Source organism: Nelumbo nucifera, chromosome 5 (genome assembly GCF_055504915.1).
Source record: "Nelumbo nucifera cultivar China Antique chromosome 5, China Antique-T2T, whole genome shotgun sequence".
NCBI classification, from domain to species: domain Eukaryota; kingdom Viridiplantae; phylum Streptophyta; class Magnoliopsida; order Proteales; family Nelumbonaceae; genus Nelumbo; species Nelumbo nucifera.
This window is the reverse complement of record NC_142653.1, coordinates 27,471,474-27,499,312: the sequence shown is the minus strand read 5'-3', so window position 1 is coordinate 27,499,312 and position 27,839 is coordinate 27,471,474. Positions and strand designations below refer to the sequence as shown.

Below are 27,839 nucleotides of genomic sequence, written 5' to 3'. Positions count from 1 at the left end.
CCTTTCCTATTACATCACAAGGCCCACCAATACGGAGATTAAGGCCACTAGGCCCACAATAGAAGGGAAATTTGGAGACACCAGAGACAGAGAGTGGGTGGTTCAAGTGGATGCAAAGGGGTACCAAAAAGACTATCGTTGCATGAGTAATTGGCATCAAAGAGAAATTATGAAGTTAGCGAAATTAATGGTAGAGACTAGAGAATGATTCCCTGGCTATCAATTTTTGTATAGGATGAGCTGAGTTGCTCCTCCGTGGCATGTAAGCATCTGACAAAAGATGGTAAATGAGTAGAAACATTGATGGACTAGTGGCTGGGCCCAAGTAATTCATGGTCTTCTCTTGTCTTGTGATGCAAGTACGAGGGCTTGACCCGGCTGGCGATTACAAAATTTGATTTGTTGGAGTTACATACAAAGAAATGAAGTATCTACCTTAATTCAGCCATATTAGTTGGTGAAGCTAAGCATTGATTATTCTGGTAAGTCAAACTCAGGAGGAGACAGCACAGAATCACTCATGCATGTTGAATGATATAGGCCTACATATTCCATTTAAATATTAAAACTAACTAAAGACAAAAAGATAACAGGTGTACATGTAAAAATGTTAAAAAGGACAGTGACAAACATTTTTTTATTCCTTGACCATGTCTATTTCATTTCAATCAGACGTTATCAAACTCCACCACAGTCAGCAGACAACAGGTACATTTTGAAGTCCTCCATTTGACAAAATACAAATAGTTTAATGCTTTTGTGAGAACATGAGAATTGAATAGATAAGGGCTGTAACTTGAATGCTAGACCTGAGATCTTAAACGTCTTTATATACTTCTATCCTATATGCCTCGTCTCTCTTCATCATGTTACATTGAACCCCTTGGCTACAACTGGGATCATTATTTTGTCATGGATCTCAGAAGAACTAGGGGTGTTGCTCCATCTTAATTTTTTTGACACAATCAGCTTATGGGGAAGAAAAAGAAGAAAAATAGTTGCACAATCTGATATAGAATCAGGAAAAAAGGTGTTAAATTATTCAGCATCTACATCCTCAGCAGATTTCTTGTATTCCGGCTTAAGCTCATAAGTTCCTTGGTTTGTACCTCTCTTATTGTAAACACAGAGTTCATTCAATATCTCCTTCAAGAATTGCTGCCAGAAATAAAAAATGAAAAAAAAAAAAAAGTTAAATGCATACAGTTGACCGGTTAACTATGTATCTACTTTTTTGATTGATTAATCACGTCTACAATAGAAGATCCCTACGAAATTCACTGTTGTCAGCTTCATTTCTAGACTTAATTTAGACAAACAACTTGGGGGGTGTTCAAACAACATGGTTTTGTTTTGAAAACAAAAACATTTGCCACATAATTTTGCTGATATAGCCATTATTTTTGTTTCCAAAAACAAAACTAACCATGTTGTCGACCACCCCCTTAGTTTACCCCAATTTCCCAAATATCACCTAATATTTCTTCATTGCTCATGTCAATCATTTTGCCCAAGCCAATCTTTTTCTTCCATACTATTTCATCACTTTGCAGACCAGAAACCAATACCAACCTATAGAACTTAACCAATAAACTCTCCAAGTCAATACTGGATACCAGATGCCGGTATCTCAAAACAAACAAAACTTTGTTCAAATGTAAGGAATTCCTTTTGAAGGGCATACAGTATTAATGGGACAAGTTAAAAGGAAAGAGGAGAGTTCTATGAAGCTGAAGATGAGTTGAACTCTCCCTTAGTACACCCCCACAATATGCAGAATCACAATAGCTAGTGCTTGTGAAGAAAAGGTGTTGGAGGGGTCTGGAGGACAGTACGAAAATTTCATCATACAGGGGTATTTTTGCTGTACATGGATTAGGAAACCTTGAGAAACATGATCCGATGATGTAAAAACTAAATTGTTCACCAAGGCTGTATACAGTTTGAGTTGAGAATGGTAAATTTCATGGGGACCTTCCATGGATGTAAGCACAAAATACCAAATGCATTCTTCTCTCTTTGCATTCTTTTCTTAAAGAGAAACATACTGCTTTGCCCAAAAAAAAAAGGTATGCAAAGGAGCAATTAAAAAACTTACTGCAGGTTGATCTGTCTCTTGGACCAGCTGCTTCAATGTCCAGTTCGGTTGCCTTTCAAAGAGCTTAAACATAATATCCTCCAGTTCCCCACGGTCCCTTCTTGTTCTTTTCATGTCCGTTCCCTTCACAGGAGTCACTTTCTTCTTATCCTGGACAAATTGTAGCAGAAAGACATCACGTATGAAATTACTGGCGTTAAAGACAAAGCATTATCTTCTTTCACAGATGGGATCTAGTAAGCTTTGGAATAAAATAGAATTATTTAAACAACATAACCTAGCTTTTACAGGAAGTTAAAAGCATTAGAGGAAAACAAGGACAACAACTGAACCATGCTTTCCTACATAAGGCACAGTCCCTTTACAAAACCCAGAAATGGATTTCTAAATATCACAAGAACTAGATAATTTCTAGACAATAGAAACATATAAGAAAATTAACAGTAACATAATTGTTCTGGTAAAGAAAAGTTATAAATGAGTACCTTAGAACCAGATGCCACTAAACCAACCATTCCAGGCAATGGCCTCATAAGAACTCCATGGTCATTGTCAATTACCTTTTTGGACAAAGAATTTATTAACTCAAGGAAAGAGAACATGAGATTCCAGTCATAAGAAAACAGAGAATAAACTGACATACTAACCTGTATTTGTCTAGTTTTAATCATACATTTGTTTGTCCTTTCACGGCATAATTTACCATACGCCTCAATATTTTCATTATGGGGCTTCATGTCAAATTTATGCTCCACTTTTCCTTCCATTGCAACCTTTCCTACAATCACAAAAATTCCCCCTTTAAATTGGTTCACTAGATAGAAAGGGTACCTGAAGGAGTTAAGAGTGTTCAAATTCAAATAGAACCAGAATTGATGAGCTGGAAATACATATGTTTGTTTTCTTGATACGATTTTTCAGAAGCATATTAGTGCTATGCAGTCAGAGTCAAAGCAAGTGTGAAGTCATGAATTGTATAGCCACTTAATTATGGTGCCTCCTAGATCCATATCCATACATGTTAACATGTTAAAAGGTCTATATGAAACTAAATTAACCAATTGCATTAGTCAAGTGGAGCAAGGTTTGCAGCTCAAGGAAGGCTGGGGGTCTAGGAGTGAGAAGAATTAGAAAACTTAATGTGGCATGCATAAGTGGTATTAAAGATGGAATGAACAGCTTAACAGCTTGTCAAAATATGGATCAAGCAATCTAAACTGGGAGCTGGGAGAAGCTAACATATCATATGGGTGAGCAGTATGAAGAGGAACACAGAAATCATCTTTGGAATTTGAGAAGGGAACTAAATTTGAAATTGGAGATGGAACAAGGATAAAGTTCTGGCAGGACATCTGGTGTGGAAAGCAACTTCTAAAGGAGATATTCCCAACAGTTTGAGATTACACAGAACAAGGAGTGCATGATTTCAGAAGTATTTTCACATGATGGGAGTTCAGGTGAATGGTGCCCCACATTCAGAAGAAATTTGAATGATTGGGAGATAGGGCAATGGATGGAGATGATGCAAAGAATCATCAGCAAAATCAGACATGATGGATCAAGACCAGATAAAAGAATTTGGGTAGGGGAAAAATCAGGAGTTTTCAAGGTAAAATCATTTTACAATAGGCTGAACGGTGAAGAGATGGAGAGGCTTCCGTAGGACAGAGTATGGAAAACAGCAGCTCCCCTCAAAGTAGCCTTCTTGGTATATGTTGAGTTGGGCCGATTTCTAGTTATTGGGCCCAATTATTTGTCTTTTATTTTTAAGTTGTTAAGTTAGGAAGTTATTGGGCTTTAGGCCCATTAGTTTATGTTTTTTAAGTTGTGACTGTTCAGCTACTTAAGTAGCCTCCCTACTAAGGGCATTCTTGTAATCTCTTATTCTTTTAATTTGAGTATATAATACAAAGAGGGGTTGGCAGCCAGAACTAATTCAATTCTGGTTGACATCCCACTCCTTTTCTTCTCCTTTCTTCTCTCTACTGCTGAAACTCTTCATCTTCTTCTTCTTTCTCTTCACAAGGAATTCATCTAAAACTGCAATAAGTGATTTCTACTTGGTATCAGAGAAGGCCAAAGGTTCCTTCAGTTGTTCTATCATGCAGCCCTAGATCAGCTGACTGCATGGTGATTTGAGAGGTTGATCAAAGATCTCAGGTAAGCCCAGTTTTTGGATTTTTTGGTGGATCTGTTTTGCCTTGTAGCTGGTCTAGGGTTTCCCATCAAATTCAAGAAAAACTAGAGAAAGAGGGAGAGTCATATTTCTGTTGGACTCTTCAATTTTGACTTAGGAAGTGGCACCCTAAGTTTTTAGGGTTCCTTGGAGTTTTCTGAAGGGGGCGGTTCAAGTCCTGCCTATTTTGGAGGTCTCTGGAGAGAGCGGCTGCCTCTTCTCTCTTTGCTCCCGTCCCGCAGAAAATGAATCTTTTGTGGGAAGATCATCTAGGGCACCAGAAGGGTGTCGGTGGTACCAGAAGTGATTTATTTGATATTCTTTCATCTTACAATAACCTTCTAACCTCTTTTTGAGAATTATGGAGGGTAACGGAGTTGAAAACAAACCCGGGAGTGAAATGGGACCAGTGGGAGGAGGTGTTGAAGACCTTTTCGGGGCTGGGACCATTACTACAGTTAAGTTGGATGGTTTAAATTACTTAGAATGGTCACAATCTGCAAAGATGGCCATTGGTGCTCACAAGAAGTTAGGGTATATCACTGGTGAGGAGGTGAAACCCGAAACTAACAGCTCCCGGTGGGTACAGGAAAATTATATGGTGATGACTTGGCTGTGTAATTCAATGCTGCCCCATGTAAGTAAGAATTTTTTGTGGGCAAATACAGCTAAGGAAATATGGGATGGGGTTGTAGAAACCTACTCACAGAGTGAGAATGTTGCTAGGACCTATCAGTTGAGGAATCAGATTATTGCTACAAGGCAGGGAGATAGACCTATTGCTGTTTGCTTTTCAGCCCTTAAAACCCTGTGGCAGGAGATTGACCATCTGGAGACAGTTGTTTGGGAAACCACTAAGGATGAAGCTGCCTACCAGAAGCTCCTAGAGAAGTATAGGGTTTTTGAATTTCTTGCTGGCCTTAATCCCGAGTATGATATTGCAAGACAGCACATTCTTTCCAGACATGTTTTGCATGGAAGCAGACACAGAAAGTTGCATTTGGATCGTATTAGAGGTTCGAAGCCATGTCTTCAGCAAGAACAACCATATCTTGCAGACCCTTTGGCATATTATGGACAGCATTTATGTTAGAGCTTTTAGGAAACTATCCAATATAATATGGCATTATCACAAGAAGTCTGAGAAGGTAGCTACATTCTCCATCTTCCATTCTAGAACTATATCCAGGGTCTTCAGAAGGATGAACTGTATATGAACATAACTACCAGAATTTTAGCACAAAGTGGCCACTTCCAGACTCAAATCTGTGTTCTCATACTTGTCAGGCCAAGACTTTACCATCCAACCAAGCCTAATTCCTCTCTTTGCATAGTTTATAATGCCAGAATGTATGGTTTGACTTGTTTACAGCCATTAACTCAAAGATTTTGCTATCCATATTTTACATACTGTTAAGGATTTTTCACCCAGCTGACTACCTTGGTACACACAAAAAGCTAAGGCTGATGTGGCAAGTCCATATCATCATGTAAAGGTCAGCTCAGACATTGCACCAAGGCCATTGACATGAGATGGGAATGACTGTCTCTGAGCCCAAATATCCCCAGAAGACGGACTGTAACAAGGGAGAGAGACCACCCCTAACATAAACATCACGACATGCACAATTTAACTAAATCCATCAACAGAAAACAATGAGGCTATGAGCCATCTGAGGCCAATTGGACAACAGGGCTGGACTTTGCCAAGATCAGTGGCAATGCATCACCAACCAAAAAAGAAGTGACTGTGACCAGTCAAACCTTGTTTGATCTGGCTAAAATTTGGTGGCATTTAACTTGTAGTCAATCCAACATGCAGAATTACCCCAACTAAAGGATGATATTTTGGTTCTGCAAGTCATGGTCAAAAGTCTCGGTCAACAAGACGAAGTGACTGAAGCCTATCATTGCCAGTTGGATTGTTGGAAATTTTCTGCTTCATGGATGTCATGATGGCACCCCAAACGTAGTACATGAAAAGTAGTCCAGTGACGAGACAAAGTGACTCAAAATGTAGGAAAATAAATCCTTACATTCTGAAAAGGTGAAAATGACAACAGAAATTTCGTCAAGGGGTTGACAGGGTTACCAATGGAAAAGTTGACCCATGCCAGCATTAGGAAAGCTTCCATGTGCCCATAAACTAATTCCCACTACCTCCAGTATGGCAAGACAACCTGATCCCTGCAGGCCAAAAAAGCTTCTTGCAGACTGGTAGCCCAGTGTGTTTACTGACCATGGCCACCAAGTTTGTGGGATGAGAGGATGAGGATTAGGTATAATGCCCTCGGACTATAATAGCCTGGACGGAATCCTCTTCTATCAATAGAAGGATCAGGCAATGAAACAGAAACATGATAAGTTGATAACCAAGTCCTTAACCTGGTTTTACTCTGCTGAAATTCACCAAGAAACCTCTTCCTTTCCAACCTGATCTCCCAGCCCTCTTTCTATCCTCCATCCAGCATCAGGCCCTCAATGGTCATGGTGCAAGGCAACATTCCATGTTCACTTCCCTGAACCCTCCTTTGGTGGGGATCATCAGGGACCTATTCAACAGCTATTTCAGCTCTACACTAAAGAAACCCCCATCCACACATGTCGAAGAAAATTATATACGAATTTGATCTCCCGTTAGATCTTTAGTCTTAGATTGACTGAAACCAAAAGAAGGTCATGTATTACAACAAGCACTACCTAATTCTTAAGTTATAATTCCATATATTGCCCCATTGGGAACCCAGTTCCACCTTAAGGTTTCATTGTGTGGAAATGGCAATTTCAAGTGATAGAAGGGGATTCATGAAGGTTGATGTGTCTTTCTCAATAAGTGCAAACTCTTTTGAATTGGGGAACAGATAAAAAACTAGCCAAACCAGGAGTTTACCAAAACCCTGCCTTCATCCCAGATGGTCTTCAAACAGTGTGGCAAAAAGTTCAACCAACTTCCCGGAGGCAAGAAGTCTGCGGCACAATTCCCTTCCCTGCACCACCATTTTGAGATGGATACATAGGGATTGGCCACTACAGCTTCTAAAACGGAATTTGAGGTTTTGAGATCATAGAAATGTTCTTTAACCATATGATGCTTTTTGTAATTTGTATACCAATACAACTTGTACTCGTGCACTCATGCCATGTCTGTTCTATGCCTATATAGCCTGTAAAGCTTGGGGATGGATGTATTCATTTATTTTTTCTTAATGTCCATTTTGTAGTTCAGATTTTCTATCAACAACAGAGAATTTCACCAGAATAGAAAATTCTTGCACAAAAGATACAAAGACAATAAACAAAGAAAAATTGTAGTCCAGAAAAGAGCTAAACTTCAAAGCCCAACATGAAACCACTGCTTGAGGAATGGAGTTTCCCCAAAAGAGCACCTATCTATGAACTGGTATGGCTAAAGTTTAGCCAATGAATTGGCAGATCCCCTTATCCAAGTGAATGAGATTTACACTCAAGATGCAAGAGCTCATGTGTCTCTGATTAAATGCTCATTCACCAACGTCCTTCCTCTTCACCCTTCAGCCAGCCAATAACCACCTTATAGTCACCTTCCACTTCTAATTTTTGGAAATTCAAAGTAACCATTAGCCTCTGCTTGTTAAGGGCCATAGCTTGATGCAATGGTAAAGTCTCAGGCTGACAAGCATGAGAATGGGGTTTCTGACCTGGGAACAGCCATTTTGTGCAAAATAAATTGTCAAAGGTTAGGTCTGTGTCTAGTCTACCAGATAGCCAGGACCATCATTTGGTAATGCCCCCATTATTCTATTAATTTGAGTCTGTTTCATCCGTTAAAGTAATAAGTATAATTGTCTTCCTGTCATAGTTTTCAAGGCGCCAAGGTGAGGCTAGGAAACAGGGGGGTGCCTTGTCGCCTAGTTCCCAAGTTTCCATAACCAACTTTCTTTAATAACTATCCATAATTTTCATAAGAAAATTATAAACTTCATGTTTAAGTCTAGAAAATCAACATATTCATGAGAAGAAAAAGAAGAAAGGAAAGAAAATTCAAAAAATATAGGGGCTGAACCCCTATTTTTGTTATAGGAAAAGAAGAAAAGAAAAGGTGAAATGTGTTGATTAGACAAATTTTTAAGTTCTTCCCTTACTTATTGGTTCAGATTTTGAAGTCATTGAGAGTTCAATACAGCAGTTAACAATGTTTGTGTTGATTAAACCCTAACAAATAAGAAAGTAATAAAAAGAAATTAGTTTATAAACACAAAAAATGAATATTTTTCTTTAATAATGTCTATTTTATAATTATAATCTTAAAAAAATAACAATATAAAAGTATTTTATTACACAGTATGCAAAACTGCTTGGTGACATAAAGAGGCGAGCCTCCAAGGATGCCTTGTTGCTTAGGTGTCGCCTTGACAACTATGCTTCCTGTTAATATTTATTAGGCTGTTTACTCTTTTTCTTACTGTAACTTAAGTAAGGGCAATCTTGCAATTTCACTTTAAGTTATGACATAAAGTATAAGGGCCGACAGTTAGGGGAGTCCAGCTTGAATTCTCTGATTGGAAAACCCTTCTCCTGTTCTCTTTTTCTTTCAACCAGATCCTTCTTCACTTTATCTTTATTTTTTCTCTTCTTTTATTGCTGCCTTTGGAAGATTACACCAACTTTAAAATAAAGAAAAATTAAAAACTAATCACTTTTAACTTATAAAATAAATTCATTTAAATATAAAATACTGAAATTATTAATTATAAACATTGAGGGTGGACCTTGGCACAACAGTTGGGTTTCTCCATTGAGACCTTGGTGACCAGGGTTCAAATCTTGGAAATAGCCTGCCTCTCTTTGGTGCCATTTGGCAAGTCTTTTTTTAAAGATCTTCTGGAAGCTCTAACAGTCAAAAGACGTACGGCCCCATTTGGTGCCTCTTTCCATGCGGTCTGTCGGCTATTTACAAGCTCGGAAGACTGTGATTCAGTCTATTCCCATTTGGTTCGCGGTAGATCCAGCCGCCAAAAGTCGATGCGCCGAAAAGAAGCAAGAAGCCCAAAACGGGTGATTTTCGGGAAGCTCCAAATGGAGCTTTTGCGTTTTTTTCTATTCGTCTTCGCGCAGAAAGACACGCCTTAACCAACAGGCTTCAGGCTGCTCAAATCTTAATGCAAAAGCTCAATGCATCTTTTGACTGTTAGAGCTACTAGAAGATCTTCCCAAAAAGACTTTCCAAACGGCCCCTAGTGAGCTTTTGCATTAAGATCTTGACAGCCTGAAGACCATTTGGTTAAGGCGTGTCTTTCCACACGTCTTTCCACGCAAAGACAAGTTGAAAAAAAGAAAAACCGAAAAGCTCCATTTGGAGCTTCCCGAAAATAGCCCAAAACAGGCTTCGCGCATCTTTTCAATGCAACATCTTTTGGCGGCTAGATCACCTCTAAACCAAATGGAAAAAGACCACAATGTGATCTTTCAGGCTTCTAAATAGCTGACAAACTGTGCAGAAAGACGCGCTAAACAGGGCCTTTATGTATAGGGGGGTAAAGCTGCATACATCTGTCCCTCCCCAGACCCCACATTGTCAGGAGCCTTGTGCACTAGGCTGCCCTTTTAATTAATTATAAACATTAAAAGGTTATGTGTGTGCGACTTGAATCTTAATCAGATTGGATAGTGTCAAATCTGCATCCAATTCAATTATTAAACAAATGCAACCCTCAAAATCTGAATCCAAACCAATTATGTAGATGGATCATCCAAATCCATAAAAATCAGAACTGCACATTGGATGATGACCATGGAACTATTCAAAAACTTCTCCATGAATGAGATTCTAAGAAACTGGACTGAAGTAGCACAAACAGATGTACCCAAAGAAGTTGTGAGAGCGGAATGGAAGCCACCTGCACTGGACAAACTAAAACTAAACTTTGATGGGAGTTCCTTTGGTAACCCGGGAAGGGCAGGTATAGGGGGTGGGATTAGAAATCATCTAGGTGAAGTTGTGGCACTCTTCTCAGGACCAATAGGTATTGGTGACTCAATACAGGCTGAATCTCTGGCTCTACTTCATGATCTAAAGATGGCTGAGCAGATTGGAACAACAGATTTAGAAATAGAAGGAGACTCACTACTGGTCATTTCTTGGGCTAAAAACAACACATCAGCACCTTGAAAGCTCAAATTTATCTACAGAGAAATTGACATACTTGCAAGGAGGTTCAACTCTCAGTTTGGTTGGGTCAAAAGGACTGCAAATGGGTTGGCGGATACCCTAGCAAAACAGGGGGAAAATAGATCTACCTTGTACTGGGCAGAACTGTAACTGTTTGCATGTGTTTGTAGATTGGGTTAATGCATTACTGCAACCTATAACTATTGTAATTCAATATTTCTCTGTTATTAATAAAAGTCTTTTTTTCTGATAAAAAAAAGTCATCCAAATCCAAAATAATCAGATTGGATCTCAGATAGTCAGATCAGAACAGACTCCATTGATCAGCCCTACATGAGTAGAAGACCATGCTCTTATAGAGACCATAATACACTAAAAGAAGGATATGAAACTTCAATCATGGTAGATAATAACCATTAACTCCAACCAAGTGAACTACTCGAGCTTCACCCTTATCTTTCCATCTCTAATCCTTTCCTTCACTTTCTAATCATGGTTTCATCTTTTATATTTGGCAGTTCTTAAGAATCCTACTGTATGGACATGAAGGAAAAATTACATCCAAGAGTAGCAATCAGGATTATGTATAAACCTGCAATCATGTCCAAAATCCCATCAGTTGACTAATCCCTCACTTGATTCTCTATGTCAGTTTGTTAACCTAAAGTTTGAAACGCTAGGGTTTAGTAGTTCGATCAAAAAAGATGTCTCCCATCATAAAATCATCCAGGCAACCTGCAACAGTTTTTAGAAGATCATTAACCAATACAGGTCTTGGTAATAGAGGGTTGTCGGAGGGGTTGACCAAGTAAACTCCTAACCTCCATCATTTTTTGCAATAAGTAACCACCCCCCAACTCCCATGCTTGTCAAGACAAGGTTTTACCATTTCACCAAGCAAGGACCCCTTTCCAAAGGGAACAGTCATCTCTCTGTAAATCCAATGAAAAACTCATCAACTGCATTAATGCTAATTTCTGCATCCACAAAGTTCCCATGATTTTTGCATGATTTCACCTTTGAAACTTAAACTGTAAGCCCACCCAAAATATTTAACCAAATATGAATCAGCAAACAGATAAATCCTCTCTAAATCACTGTGTTGCAGATTGCACATATATTGTTTTAGTTGAACACTGAAGATTTCATGTAAAATGTAAAATTTGAAAGCTAGCTAAAATACATCTAGGTATTTCCCTATCAATATCTAGAATCAACTTTATCCATGCAAGAAGTGGCTATGTGTGTGTGTGAGCGCGCGCATGCGCGCTTGTATCAATTTATGTTATTTGGGATTGCCTAGCCAGCACACATTTAGCCTATCAAGTCAAACAAAGTAAGAATAGTAAAGAACATTTCAACACAGAGAGAAAAATGAGAATCAAAATAACACCAACAAGGTGCATTAGATATGAATTAATGGGTGTGCCTTGAATAAGTGACAACTATAGATAAAAGTTAAATGAACTGAATATACAAAAAGTACACATGATAATCCTCACCTTGACTCGTCTCAGAGAAAACACACATTGGAACAAAGTCTTTAAACATATTCAAGGAATAACTCTTTGGCGTATTTGCAAACTCAGTGCCAGCCAATTCCATTGTGAACTGATTACCATCCAAGGAACATGTTAAAACAAGGAAATTGATTCATAAAAAAGAAGATATTAATGATAAACATAGAAATAAACCTTTTAAGTCAATTGGATAGGTATGAAATATGAGAATAACAGTCGAAACGTGCAGAAGTGCTCTTAAAATTATTATTAACATTCAACCATAGGAAGTTGTTAGTAAATTACACTTCTTGAGGTGGGAGTATCTCAAAAGTTAGCACGTCCAGTAAAAGAACTAGGCCATGGTGCAAATGGCATACAACTTTCAATCAAACCATCCAGAAAAAGGACCTTCCTTGTATTACCCATGCTTTAAAAATGACCCGTGTTTATCTTTCAACATCATATTTAATTAATTACTTGTAAACAGGAGACAAATATGCTCATCAATCTTCAAGGCATCTTCAAAACAAATTTGTCAAAGTGAAAAAAAAATAGTCATTTGACTAAGGTCCTTCCAAGTGATACGTAATGGCAATAAAGAAGTTGATCCATTGAATAAATAGTTTGGATACCTGAGCATTACATTTCTTGTATTATAAACAAAACCACATTCCTTTATATAGCCCAAAAGATGAAAAGATGCAAAGTCCATGGACAAGTATGAAAATTACAAGACAGTCACAAAACTGGGAGCATGCACAAGCAGAACCAACCAGGTCCAATACTTTTTTTATCAGATCCAGGTCCAATATATTGAAGATTGACGAATCTCTGGGATTCCTTTTTCTCATTAAAACAATTGATACAAGTGGTAAAAAACTAGAATATCGATATGTCTCATACCAAATATCTTAAACATTCACAGGAGTAAAAAGCAATGTCTTAGAAACCAGCACACCACAAAATGTCACCGTCCTGTTTCTGAGGTCGGAAGAGAAGGCAATTGAAGATCATCTATGAAATTTAAAAAAATTACTAGTCACACATCTCAGAAGATCTATTGTCTATCTTTCAACTAAACTCACTTCTATTGTCTATCATTTACATGTTTTCAAGATGATAACGTATAGAAAGTTAGAAAATTGGCATTCTACAAGATGCTCCATAGGGTTGATGAGAGACTATAAAAAAGTTATGGAAAATCCCAATACTTTAAAAATATCCCATTACCTAAAAGATATAATATAGGAGAAGGTGAGAGTTATACACAATGCAGTTTCTAGACAGATAAGTAGTAAAAGTTTCATCTAAAATTTAGTCATCCATCTGCTAAATGGATGAAACACAGTATCAACAAAAACAGTATTGCTGTTGAGGATTTTTACGATTTTTATTACTTGTTTTTGTTTATTATTTGTTTAGTTAGTAGGTGGGGCCACAGCATACTATTTGAAAGCTTTTAGAGTAGTGTTTTTATGTTTTTTACATCAGCCACCCTATAAGGACATATCAGTCATTGTATACACTTTTTATTTATAGTATAAATATTAATGGAAGACGGCAGCTAGATTAGATTGCCTTCTCTTCCTTTCTTCACTCTTTCTCTTCTTCTTCTCTTCTCTCACAAAAACTTCTTCTCTTCTTTCTTCTAAAGTTTTTTTTTTATTTCAGCAGATTCCTACTTGGTATCAGAGCCTAGTTAGGATTCCTTGAGGTTGATTCATGCAGTCCTAGATCAGTTGACTGCATGAGGAAATAGAGGGCTGATCGATCTGCTTTAGGTTGCCCAGTTCTTGGACATTTTGGTGGTTTTCAGTCATCAAGAAGATGATTTGTGTTTAAATCAGGAAAAACTGGAGTGCAGGGAAGAGTCCTAGTCATGTTGGACTCTTAATTTTGACCTGGTGTTGGGCTCTCAGACTTTTATGGATATCTTAAGGTTTTTTTATAGGAGGCAGTTCAGTTTTTGGCCTTTTTTGAGCCTCCTAGAGAGATCGATACCCTGTTCTCTCTTCTCCCACAGCTCTCAGGAAGGGAGATTTCTCTCCGGGTGAAGTTTTCTTCCTTCGGAAAGGTTTTCCACACTTGTTTGTGAGATCAATCTGATCCTGGAGTGTTTCTACCTGATCCTTTTTTGGTTTTAAGCTGATTGAGTTGAAATGGAGGGTTGGAGTACTGAACAAAAGTCAATCGGTGACCTAGGTCTGAGTGTAGGAGGTACAAGTGATCCTTTTGGATATGGGATTATTACCACTATAAAATTGGATGGTACAAACTATTTAGAATGGGCACAATCAGCCAAGATGACTATTAGTGCTCATGGGAAATTGGGGTACATCAGTAAGGAGGAAAAGAAACCTAATACAGATTCTTCCCGATGGGTGCAAGAAAATTACATGGAGATGTCTTAGCTATGCAATTCAATGTCACCTCACATTGGTAAAAATTTTATGTGGGCTAATACTGCAAAGGAGATTTGGGATGGAGTGGTAAAGGACTATTCCTACAAACAGAATGTAGCCAGAGCCTATCAATTGAGGAATCAGCCAATCAGGTGATTAATACAAAGCAAGGAGATAGACCTCTTGTTATGTATTTCTCTATGTTGAAAACACTTTGGTAGGAGATAGACCACTTAGAGACTGTGGTTTGGGAGAGTACTAAGGATGCAGCAACCTATCAAAAATTGGTGGAGAAAAATAAGGTCTTTGAGTTCTTGGCTGGACTGAACCCTGAATTTGACCAGCTATGGTTAGTACAATCAAATCTAAGCCAAATTAAGACAGAGGAGCAATGAGATTAAGAGGAAAGACAAGAAAGACTTGGTGTGTGATTACTGCAAGAAGGCTAAGCATACCAGAGATACCTGTTGGAAGCTCCACCCACATCTTATATTAGCCTAGGTTAAGAACAAGAAAGGGAATGTCAATATGGCAATTACTAAAGACGCATCAGGATTTCTTACTCAAGCTAATTTAGAGTCCATTACAGCAGCAGCAGTTAGGACAGAATTGGATTAGTATGGGCAACTTATAAGTAAGGACTCAGTTGGTTCTACAGGCAAACAGCAAAATGCAAGAAGTTTAAGGGCAGTCACACCACTTCTTTTTTTTTTCGATAAATGACTTAACATCCACTCTCATATTACTAGTTAGCCACTTCACTTTTTTGAGGAGGTCTCTGTATCCCCAAATGACAGCATCCGGATTTGAGAGCCAGCCTATTACCACCTGAGAATCCCCTACAATTAGCAAATGTTCCACCCCAAGCTGGTTGGCGATCTAGATACCTTGTACATCCGCTAGTAGTTCTGCCCTTGTAGAATCTCCCACTCCCACTGGCCCTGAGAATAAAAACACAATGTTGCTTTCCTTATCCCTCAGCACACCCCCTACACCTGAAGGCTTGGGGTTACCTTGGTTGCTCCCATCAAAGCCACACCACTTCTTTTGCTCACACAAATAGTTCATATGCCACTACAAATTATGCATCCACCTCAGGTAAGGAGGGATCTCTATGGATTATAGACTCAGTAAAATTTGAGCATATGACCAACATGTCTACTCTTTTTACTTCTTACCAGTTGTGTTCTAGTAGAGATAGAGTCTCTACAACAAATGATTCCCATGTTCCCATTGTTGGGAAAGGGAATAATCGTTTGAGTCATCTTTCTTTCAGGTATTTGCAATGTTTATTTCCAAAATTGTTTAAGTCTATTTAGTTGTCTAGTCTGGAGTGTGAAAGTTGTCAATTAGGAAAACATTGTAGACATTCTTTTAAATTAAGTAATAAAAGAAGTTCTTTTGCTTTTGATATTGTTCACATTGATGTATGGGGGCCTTATCATATTTCTTCCATGGGTGGTTCCTGCCATTTTCTTTTGTTCATGGATGATTACACTCGATATTCTTAGATATATTTTATGAGATCACGTGATGAGGTACCTATTTTGGTACGACAATTCCACTAGATGGCTCTCACACAGTTTGGATGAGGACTAAGATTTTCCAAGTCAGACAATGCTAAAGAGTACTTTGAAAAGGATTTAGCCACATATTTATTGGAGCATGGGGTGATTCATCAAAGTAGTTATGCTTATATGCTGCAGCAGAATGGGGTAGCAAAGAGGAAAAACAAACACATTGTGGAGGTGGCAATAAGTCTTATAGTGTGCTTCAGTTCCTGTTCGGTTTTGGGGTGATGCAATTCTCACATCTATGTACTTGATCAACTGTATACCTTCATGCATTCTTGGGTTTAAGGTGCCACATAGCCCTCATCATAAGAAGTGGGGTCCTAAGGCCAAGAAATATGTTTTCTTTAGGTATGCTCAAAGCTATTAGGGGTACTATTGTTATGATCTAGTGTCAGGGAGCAAGTTTGTCACTATGGATGTTACTTTCTTCGAGCCTACATATTTTTTCTCCAGTGGTTCTCCTCAAAGGGAGTGTTTTGGGGAGGAGAGCTCATAGTTTGTTCCTCTTCTTGTTCCTTCATTTGTTCCACTAGCTCCACCACCAATTACATCATCAATACCATTTGTTGCTCCACCAACAACTCTTCGAGTGTCACTACCTAACCCATTACGACCTGCCTCATAGTTTTTTCAATGCCAATGCAAGAAGGTTGATTCCACGCATGCTCCAACAAAGGAACCTGCACCACTCTCCATCAGACCATCTGAGATTCCAGGTTTGACTGATATAGTTCTAGGTATTTCCCTTGAGCATGTTATTGCTTCCGATCCCACTAATGATATTTCTATACCTAACGCTGATGTTGCAATTGATCTTGATCTTCCCATTGCACTCCCCAAGGGAAAGAGAAAGTTTACAACCCATTGCATTTCACACCATCTTTCCTACAATTGTCTATCTCCCTCCTACCATGCCTTCATTTCTTCCCTAAACTCTATGTCTATACCTAAGAATGTTAGCGAGGCTCTCTCTAAACCTAAGCAAAGAACAGCTATGCAAGAAGAAATGAAGGCTTTGATTAAGAATCAGACATGGGAAATGGCTGATCTTCCTACAGAGGAGACTATTGGATGTAGATGGGTGTTCATTGTGAAGTACAGGGTTAATGATAGTATAGAGCGGTACAAGGCAAGGTAGTTGCAAAAGGGTATACACAGACTTGTGGTATAGATTATCTGGAAACCTTTGCATCAGCGGCTATGATGAGTTCAGTTTGGATCATTTTGTCTCTAGTAGGTATTTACTCATGGCTACTCTTCTAGCTTGATGTCAAAAATGATTTCCTTGGTGGTGATTTGCAGGAAGAAGCATATATGGACCTTTCCAATTGGTTTCTCATAAGGATGTTGGTGAAGGAAAGGTTGCAAGCTAAAAAGTCATTATATGGTTTGAATCTTTGAAGCAGTCACCTAAAGCATGGTTTGATAGGTTTAGAGGGGCATTGATCCATTTTGGATACACACAAACCCAGTCGGATCACACTCCCTTTGTGAAGAGGAGAGGATCACTTGTGTTAGTATTGATTGTGTATGTGGATGATATAGACATTGTTACAGGGAATGGTCTGAGTGAGATTGATATACTCAAGAAGTCATTGCAGCAAGAATTTGAAATTAAGGACCCAAGTAAACTGAAATATTTTCTGGGAATTGAGGTTGCAAGATCCAAGCATGGGATATTCATCTCTCGGAGGAAGTATGTGTTAAACTTATTGCAAAAAACTAGGAAACTAGGAGTTTAACCAGTTGGTACTCTTATTAACCGAAACCACAGGATTAATGCTTAAATTGTGAGTTGGTTAAGGATGTAGGGAGATATCAGAGAATGGTAGATCGGCTGCTATATTTGTGCATGACACACCCAGACATTTCTTATGTCGTGAGTGTTGTAAGCCAATATATGCATGCTCCTCGGGTTCAGCAGTAGGAGGCAATTGATAGGATACTTGCATACCTAAAGAAACATCCTGGCAGAGGAATTTTATTCACTTATCATAGGAACTTGAAACTGGAAGCCTATACAGATGCGGATTAGGTAAGTTTCCTAGACGATAGGAGATCTAGATCAGTAATATGTACCTTTGTGAGGAAATTTGGTTTCATGGAAAAGTAAAAAACAAACAGTGGTGGCAAGGTCAAGTGCAAAAGCCAAATTATAGAACTATAGCCCATGGTAGACCTGTTCAAGGGCTGGGTAGCCTGACGGGCCAGCCCGGCCTGGCCTGTTCTGAGTCAAGCTTAGTCATAATTTTAGAATCACGAGCTTGGGCTCCGGCCTAAAACACCGGGTCTGAATTTTTTCAGGCCAGGCTCGGGCATTCTTGGGCTTTCTCAAAAACGCCCGGCCCAAGCCCGAGCCCGACTTAATACTATATATTAAATAATAAAAAACATATTTTATTTAATAAAAAGTATATATACAATATTTTTTCTTTGTTCTTCTTCTCTTTTTTTAAGTAATAGTGAGATGTTTATTATTTTTGAGTTTTGAAGGTTTTTAATATAAATAAAACACTTTTTATTGAATAAAAAGGAAAAAAAAATATATGCTTTCAAATTTCTGGTCAAGCTCAAGCTTCGGGCTTTATATGAGGGTTGGGCTCAAGCTCAAGACCTAGGCCCAATGGCTGGGCTAGGCTCGGGCTCGGGCTCGGGCCTAAATGTATTCTGTTGATACATAGACAAAGCCCGGCCCGGCCCAACCCATGAACAAGTCTAGCCCATGGTGTCTCAAAATTCCTTTGGATTAGGTCCTTGTTGAGTTAGATTGAGATTAATGCAGAGGAGCCCATGATGTTATACTGTGACAACCAAGTTGCAATCAATATTGCCCACAATCCAGTTCAGCATGACAGGACAAAACATATTTAAGTTGATAGGCACTTCATAAGAGAAAGGGTGGCAGCTAGATAAGTTTGCCTTCCTTCTGTCTTTTCTGAATTACAATTGACCGATGTCTTTACCAAAGGGATTGCAAGGAGTAAGCTTGAACATGACCTACGCAAGTTGAGAATGTGTGACATTTACTCCCATAAGGGGGAGTGTTGAGGATTTTACAGTTTTTGTTGCTTTTATTTATTATTTGTTTAGCTAGCAGGTAGGGACCACAACATACTATTTGCAAGCTTTTAGAATAGTGTTTTTTATGTTTTTATTGAGTTTTTTGCATCAGACGCCCTATAATGGAAACCAGTCATTGTACACACTTTTTATTTAAAGTATAATACTAATGGAAGAGGGCAGTCAGATTAGATTGCCTTCTCTTCCTTTCTTCACTCTTTCTCTTCTTCTCTTCTCTCACAAAACTTATTCTCTTCTACTTCTTTCTTCTACAGTTTTTTTTTATTTAAGCAGATTTCTACTATTAAGGGCAACCAGTCATTGTACACACTTTTTATTTAAAGTATAAATACTAATGGAAGAGGGCAGTTAGATTAGATTGCCTTCTCTTCCTTTCTTCACTCTTTCACTTCTTCTTCTCTTCTCTCACAAAAACTTATTCTCTTCTTCTTTCTTCTGCATTTTTTTATTTCAGCAAATTTCTACTATTAACCTGAAAATCAATTCCAACCAGTAAAAATTAGCATATACGGAAATGCATAATGTTGGATCTAAGGCAGTGGTGGAGGTTATAGCAGTTGAAGAATTCCATGGAGATAGATATTTTAAATTAGATTGAATGAAATTTCTGACAGAAACTTTGATGACAAAGTAGGAGCCATCGCTTTGTACAATGGTAAAATCTCATTCTGGCGCATGAGAATGCAGGTTTAATTCTGACAGTGGCCACTTCATGGGAAAAAAAAAAAAAAAACTGGAGGTTAGGTTCATATCCAGTTCATCTGTCCCCAAGACCTAGATGGACAGAAGTCAGAACTAGCATTGGGTGGAGGTCATAACTTTGATGACAAAGTGAAAGAAATAATTAGTGATTCAAAATTCTGAGAGTGGCCGCTTCATGGGAAAAAAAAAAACTGGAGGTTAGGTTCATATCCAGTTCATCTGTCCCCAAGACCTAGATGGACAGAAGTCAGAACTAGCATTGGGTGGAGGCCATAACTTTGATGACAAAGTGAAAGAAATAATTAGTGATTCAAAATTCTGAGAGTGGCCGCTTCATGGGAAAAAAAAAAACTGGAGGTTAGGTTCATATCCAGTTCATCAGTTCATCTGTCCCCAAGACCTAGATAGACAGAAGTCAGAACTAGCATTGGGTGGAGGCCATAACTTTGATGACAAAGTGAAAGAAATAATTGGTGATTCAAAATTTGAAGTACAAGACTACAAGTCAAGTATCAAATGCAGTAAAATCAGAATAATAGACTGCAGCCAGTGGAGACTCTATCTCACTTTATTCTCTTATGTTTGTAAAATTTGGAAACACATTTTCTATTTGTTTGGTGTTCAGTGGCAGCCTCCTGAATGAATCTCAAGCTTTCTTTTTCTTTTCAAGGAAAGTCGACTATGTAGAATATATATATATATATATATATATAGGTAGGTAGGTAGGTAGGTAGGTAGGTAGGTAGGTAGGTAGGGGTGGATTCGAGTCGAACCAAGCCGAATATCTAGCTATTCGAAAAGAAGAATTTAACTGCCTATTCTCCCTCAAAAGGCTCAAGTTGGTGTCATCCTTGGTTCAGGTACTTCAAAAGGTCCTCTTGGACCCGCCTAGGGGGGATTCCCAGATTTTGACCCTTTTCCTCTTCTAGCTCTTTCAGTTGTGCCTCTTTTTTCAATGCCCTAACTCAACCCACTCCTCCTGCCAATCCCTTTCCTTCTAAAGAAGTGTGGGGGAGACCAGTCCCACCTAGGGCCGGAGCACTTCGCTGGGAAATAGCGCTCGAAAAAATTAATACTTGCAATCAACTTCAAAGAAAGAAGCCTTTTTGGTGCTTGTCCCCGAACTGGGGTACCCTTTGCTCAATGGTGAGTCTTGCTTTCACTTACTTATATCCTGCCCTTTTACTTCTTCTATTTGGGAGTGTTTTCTCTCTTTATTTGGTTGCAGGTGGACTTCCCCATCTAGCATTCAAAGCCTCTTCATCTATTCAGTTGGTAGTCGGATCAAAAAGAGGGGAAAATCTTGCAGAGGTGCACCAGGGCAGCGGTTTGTTGGACAATTTGGGAGGAAAGGAACCACAGGATATTTGCTGAAAAAGAAAGAAGCAGGGACACAATTATAAAAGTGATTACTTTGAGGGTAGCACAGTGGATAAAGACAATGAACCTATTTGATGATGCTCCAATAGAGACCATTGTGAACAACTTGCAGGAAATAGCAGTCTCAACTCCAAGCAGAATTAGTGTCCATCCTTTGTGGCATCCCTCAATGGAAGGTTTCATCAAACTCAACTTCGAAGGGAGCAGTGGAGGAAATACAGGGCCATCAGGGGTTGGTGGTGTTTTCAAATCAGAGGCAAGTTCAGTAATAGCTCTTTTTTCAGGACCAATTGGATTTGGGGATTCACTGAGAGCAGAAATTCTGGCTCTATTAGAGGGGGTGAAAAGCGCTAAGGAACTAAATATAAACAAGTTGATTATTGAAGGAGATTCGCAAGTGGTAATTGGCTAAATAGAGAAGACAAATGATGGGTTATGGACATACATTAATGAACAAAGGCAATTCAAGTGGTTAACTCAAGGAGTGGAAGTGTATATCCAATGGGTTAAAAGATGTGCCAATTCATTTACAGACGCTCTAGCTAAATAGGGAGTGGGAAGAAGTCATTTGTTTTGGGATACACTGTAATTTTCCTTTTGGGGGAGAGTTAAGAGAGTTTACCTCCCCCCACCTTTGTATTTAAACCTTTTTCTTAATTAATGAAAGTTATCTGTTGCTTATCAAAAAAAAAAAAAAAAAGTATGAGGCTTGAGCTTGATTCGAGCTAGAGACTTGAGCTCAAGTTCAGCTTGAGTCTAAAGCTCGTAAGCTCAAGCTCGGCTCGTCTCAGCTCAACTCGAGCTTGATTGTGAGCCAAATATTTTATAAAAATAAAAAATTATACATATAAAAAATTATTTTTTATTTGACATATAAAAAATTAAGGATTATAAAAACTAGTTATTAGTATAATATTATATATGAAAATAAAAATATTATATATATAATTTCTTATTTTTATTTATATATATTATTTTCTATATGTATAATATTTTTTATTTTTTATATGTTTAATATATATTATTTTCTATATGTATGTAAAAGCTCAATTAGGCTCGTGAGCCTCATGAGCCGAGCTTTATTGGGCTCGAGCTTGGCTCAATTAGAAAACGAGCCTATATATTGGACTCGAAGCTCGATTAAACTGAACCCAATCGAGCTTTTCGCAAGCCGAGCTTGAATAGCTCCTGAAAAGCTTGGCTCATGGCCACCCCTATATATAGGAGATGTACAAGGTTATATAAAAAAATAAAACAAAGAATAGCCCTCCCCCAAAACTAAAAATTAATGAGGTATAAAGCTACCACCATTCAAAAAGCCCTTTGCTCCACTAATCTTGCAAGACCATCTGCCACAACATTTAGGTCTCAAGGAATCCACTTGATATGTGCTAAGTTGGGCTTCAATATTTCCATAATCTCATTGAGGAAGTGTTCCAAACTCTAAGGGCTACCAACAATTCATCTCCACTTGATTGCATGGGCTGAATCGCCTCCAATAGAAAGCAAAGAGAAGTGTCAATACTTTTGAATTCAAACTCTGGTCCCTGTTAAGAAAGGTAACAACCTCGGCCTTAATTGAATCTGCATCCTCAATTTGTCTTACCTAGCCATGGGTTGAGGAAGAGTGTTTGTGAGCATATGCATGCAGGGTTCAAAGTATCAGAAATGCAAGGTGTATCGGAAAGACAATTTTAAGAGGTGTATCGAGATACATTTTGGATACACATGGATACAGACGAAAAATCAAGATATGCATAAATATGTTAGGAAATTCAAATAAATCATAAAAATATATATTATTAACAATACTTACAAGTTTTATATGATTGTAAATAAGTCATTTAAATGTAAAAAAAACATAATTTAATGTTTACACAAAATGTGACATATCGAGATATAATTAGTAACCGTTGAAAAGTGATGGAATAACTAAAATGTGAAAAAAACAAAAAAAAAACTAAAATGTGAATGTATATACATCAATTTTCAAATAACCAATATAATTATCTTAATATTTATTAGTATATAAATTTTAATAATTAATTTCAGCATTTATTAATAAGCATCACTAAGAAAAGAGAAAATTCACTTAAAACTAAAAATGCATATAATTACAATAAACAAATCAGAGTGGTTTAATGGCGAAATTATGGTCATTAAAATCTAGTGACTAGGGTTCAAGTCTTGCTATTGTTAATATTTATAGTTTTTACACTAACAAAACGAAATTAATGAGAGAGAGAATCATTAATTAATAGAATTAATGAGAGAATTGTAATTAGGTGCTAAAATTCAAATTTAAACTTAAATTTGCCTTAAATATAGGAGTAATTAACTAATTAATGAAGAAGTTAGACTTAAATATAGGAGTAATAAACGACATTAATGAGAGAGATTCGGTATTAAATATAAATTAATGAAATCAATGGAACAAGGGGAACCGAAACGGTTTGGTTTGTATCGGCTTGTTTTGGGCTTGTATCGACCAATACAAATCCGAAACAGCTCGATACGGGCCCATATCGGCCGATACATACGAAAAGAAATGGAACACATGAAATCAATGCAATCAATGGAACAAGGGGAACCGAAACGGTTCGGTTTGTATCGGCTTGTTTTGGGCTTGTATCAACCGATACAAATCCGAAACAGCTCGATACGGGCCCATATCGGTCGATACATACGAAAAGAAATGGAACACATGATTTTTACACGTTTCGTGTATCGGTTTCTTATCGAAATGGTATGTAGAAATGGAACACATGATTTTTACACGTTTCGTGTATCGGTTTCTTATCGAAATGGTACGTATCGGCCGATACGGCTTGATACGTTGCGATATTTTAAACCTTGTATGCATGTCTTGGGTAGGGTTAGGGGCAGGGCATAGGGGGCACCTAGGGCATAGGGAGGATCTGAAAATCTCGAGCAGTTGTCCACTAAGATCGTCAAGAGATACTCCACAGAATTCCCCAGAGGATGACACCTGCAAGCTTATTAGAAGAGATAGGCTCAAAACCAAGCATATTTGAGTTATCGTGCTTCTCATATAAAAAGATCATGCAGTGGTGTCTTCATGCAGCTATTCTATTTCCATGGGCAGCATGGGAATAGAGGAATAGAAAAGTTTTCTACGATAATATCTCAATTGATGATTTTCTAAGGGCTAGTTCATATCTAAGAGGCAAGTGAATAGACATGGGAGCCCCATTAGAGCTGAGATTATGGCACTACTTCAGGTCCAAGATTGATGTTCTCCGTGAGCATTCAGCAAATCAGGGCAGAGAGTCACTTGCAGGTTGTGACTGGATGGATGAGAGATGACATGATGGTCCATGGCTTCTGGCATCATATCTAGGAGAGTAGTCTTGGCAGCCAGATAGAACACTTAGTTCAGCTAACCCTGAAGATCAGCTCACTCATTAGTGGATAACCTTGCTATAGCAAGAGTTAATATGGCATAGTTTATACTGTGGAGCTGCCATCCTCTAGTGAACTTGTGGGTTTTTCCAACAATGCATCTTCTGGGGTTTTTGTTGTGTTGGGTATATCAGATTTTCTAGACATCTGTCGATGTAAATTTTTGTACTTAATTCTGTTTGGGTGGAAACTCCAGCTCAGTATGGTCTTACTCCAAGCTGGTACAGTGTGAATTCGAGAATAACAAACATTTTTAAATTAAAAGACTAGTATGGCGAGCTACAATTATTAGTAAAAGGACTGTTTGGTTGAGACTCGCAATCCACATAAAGTTGAAAAATACCTTCTCTATTGCAAGGGAAAGATACCTCTTTTCTATATAAACATTTTAGGTAGTATGCTGTTTAGTTATAATAGAAGTTTCGTACTATGGGATTTTAGAACACTATGACTTGCAGCTTATGGTGTTTTTGGGTACAAGCCACTTCCCGTCACCTCTGAATCAAACATCATAAAATACAGAATATCAGATCGCAGACCCAAGAAGGAAGAACCAGAAAGCATATTGGAAGGTCTTGAGCTTAAATTGTCTGTCATATATTGAAGCTTATGATAGGAACTGGGAAAAAATCACATGGAATCTGGACTATTTTCACTTCAAGTGCCAAGCCCTTGGATCTCTCTACCTCTTTCTCCTTTCGAAGATCATTATGTACACTTTCATCAACACTTCAAGTAGGGCTTTTAACAATCCAAAGTAAGCATTTCTGACTCCGATCGTATCTCGCATTTGTCTGCTTTACTTTAAGACACATATTTGATTCTCAATTAACCAGTGAAAAAGGAAATAGCTCAATTTGGCTACCTATGTCAGAAAACCCGGTTCGCGATCAATCGGGACAATATCGAACTCTAGTAATAACAACCCCAATTATATATTGGAACACATCATCATTAACAGAGAGAGAGAGAGAGAGAAGGCACCTGGAGGGAAGAGGAGTCGTCGGGACGGAGAGGATCGACGGATAAGACAACCTTAGCGACGGGGTGGGAGTCGGAGGCATGAGACTGCCAAGACTTTGACACAACGAGGGGGCACTTCATCAGCCACACCGATCTCTCTGCCTTACCCGTCTCCAGGGTGCTGCTACGTTCTTCCTCCATGATAAACTTTCCTTCAGCCTCTCTCTCTCTCTCTCTCTCTCTCCTGCTCTGCCTTTTAGTGTTCACAGTGATGTCCGAAACTTCGGCAGGTTTGAGATGGAGAGTTGATTGAAACCGTTTAACAGTTGAAGTGCACCAGCCGGCTTACGGAGACAAGGAAAGAGCGTCTACGGCATTCGGACAACCCAGCCAGGTGTGAGCCTGTGAGGTGTGAGGTGTTACTACATACGGTTAACGGCAGAGAAAAACTTTGGAACCCATCCCTATGACACCGTGATGCAATCCAGTTCATTAGTCACGTTTCAGGAGTTCTCTTGATTTGGCATTCAAAAAGAATCCATCTATTGGACGGTTAAGATCATTTATATCTTTTTAAGTTCTTTCGGTGAGCTTCACCCCCGGACTGTACCCTAGTGCGCATTTACAATTGACACTTGTATTTCTGTTTTCTTTTTTTTTTTAATATATATATAATCGAACGACACTACATACTTGGGCTCTAACTTCGAATTAAGGCTGCTTTCAAATTAATCATCGACATGTTAAAGTGAGTATGGGGTATCAATTCTTTGAATTAAAAACTTTTGTGACAATCCTTTCAACTATGCAAAAGAAAATCACTTTATACCCTTAGGTTATGTTTGGTTTGAAGGAAAAGGTAGGGAAAGGAAAGGAAATGCAGGGAAGATCTAAGGGTTTTCCTGCATTTCTTTTCCTTTTTTTACCTTTTCCTTCAAACCAAACACAGCCTTATTGATGGATTCATTAGATAATCAATAAAATAATAAAAGCATGGTTATGTGGTATTGTTCAAATTTAAAAAAAAAAAATTGTTTTAGATGTTAAAAAATCTATTAATTAAAAAATAAGTTTTATTAATCTTGAAGTAAAATACTTCAAAAATTTTATCAAATTAAAGTTATTAAATTATTAATAATTAATTTATTAAGAATAAATTATTACTTAAAAACTAACTTAATTAGCCTAACTAATAGCAAACTAACAATCACTTAATGTATTTAATTAACTTAGTTAACTTAGTAACTTAATTTGCTTAATTACATTCATTTACTTAATTTCTTTAATTACTTTACTTAATTAATTAATAGTAACTTAATTTACTTATTTATCTTAATTAGATTTGATTATTTAACTACTCTATTTATTAAGCTTAATTTATTTAATGAATTAGTTAATTCACTTAATTGCATGGTTTTAAAATTGTTATTAACTTAAGCGACCAACCCATTCGACCCAAGAATCGGTTAATTGTCCAGTTTCATTTAATGCATGGCTCAAAATTTTCCAAAAAAAAGAAATTATTGAATTGGTCAGAAAATCATTAACCGAAACGGTTGAACCGTTAAACTCTCATTAAATGGTTTTTAAGGCTTTTCTTAATTATCTTTTATTTTTTAAACGTCACGGGCTAATCAATTTTGAATTGGACAATCAAATTAATGACCATACGGTTGAAATGCTAAACTCCCAATGAATGGTTTTCAGAGATTTTTTAATTATTTTTTAAAAGGTCACAAGCTGATCCTTTTGGACCAAATAATTGAACTACTGACCCAAAAAATGGTGGCCAAAGTAATTCCATTTTTGGGTCGGTTTTTAAAATGTTGCTTAATTGGTTCAATTTACTCATTTAGATCAATTAGTTGTGTTTATCTAATTTAATTTACTTATTTAATTGCTTAATTTACATAATTGTCTTAATTTACTTAATTGTCTTAATTAGTGTAATTCATTTAATTCAGTTAATTAACTTTATACTACCATAGAACTTGAAATTATTTACTTAATTAACTTTATTAAAGTGGCATTTTCAAACTTAGTGTCTAAAACGGCCTTTTCAAACTTGACCAATGCCGCATAAGCATGTTTTTATTATTTTATTTATTGCCTAATAGATCTATTAAAGATGTCTCTAATGTCATCTTTCTTTGCCTCAAAGTGACCTTCCATGCGAAAATGGCCCTCTTAATTCTATAGGATCTAAATTGATTTTTTCGCAAAGTTCAATGGTTACCAGAGCCATATTTAATAGGGTTTGATTATGATACATGAATATGCAAGAAGCTTCAAACTTTTCCACAGTAGATCATCCATATACCATATTTAATAGGGTTTAACTATGATATAGGAAAGACATGATACTTATAACCAATCAACTAGCATCATAA

General features: G+C 37.6%; 1 protein-coding gene across 1 annotated transcript; it reads right to left on the bottom strand.

Annotated features, from left to right (window-relative positions):
- Positions 1-524: 524 nt before the first annotated feature.
- Positions 525-25,862, bottom strand: LOC104607557 (uncharacterized). Its single transcript, XM_010273220.3, has 6 exons — positions 25,471-25,862; positions 11,925-12,033; positions 2,746-2,876; positions 2,584-2,658; positions 2,099-2,248; positions 525-1,158 (listed from the first exon to the last, which is right to left on the bottom strand). Exons 1-6 carry the CDS (start codon positions 25,648-25,650, stop codon positions 1,039-1,041), a joined length of 765 nt encoding a protein of 254 aa, XP_010271522.1. The 5' UTR covers positions 25,651-25,862; the 3' UTR covers positions 525-1,038.
- Between the last annotated feature and the right edge of the window lie 1,977 nt (positions 25,863-27,839).

Coding starts and splice junctions, on each gene's coding strand:
- LOC104607557 (XM_010273220.3), bottom strand. CDS start 25,650: ATGGAGGAAGAACGTAGCAGCACCCTGGAGACGGGTAAGGCAGAGAGA. Junction 2,659..2,745: donor TTAAAACTAGACAAATACAG/GTTAGTATGTCA, acceptor TTGTCCAAAAAG/GTAATTGACAATGACCATGG. Junction 2,249..2,583: donor TAGTGGCATCTGGTTCTAAG/GTACTCATTTAT, acceptor CAATTTGTCCAG/GATAAGAAGAAAGTGACTCC.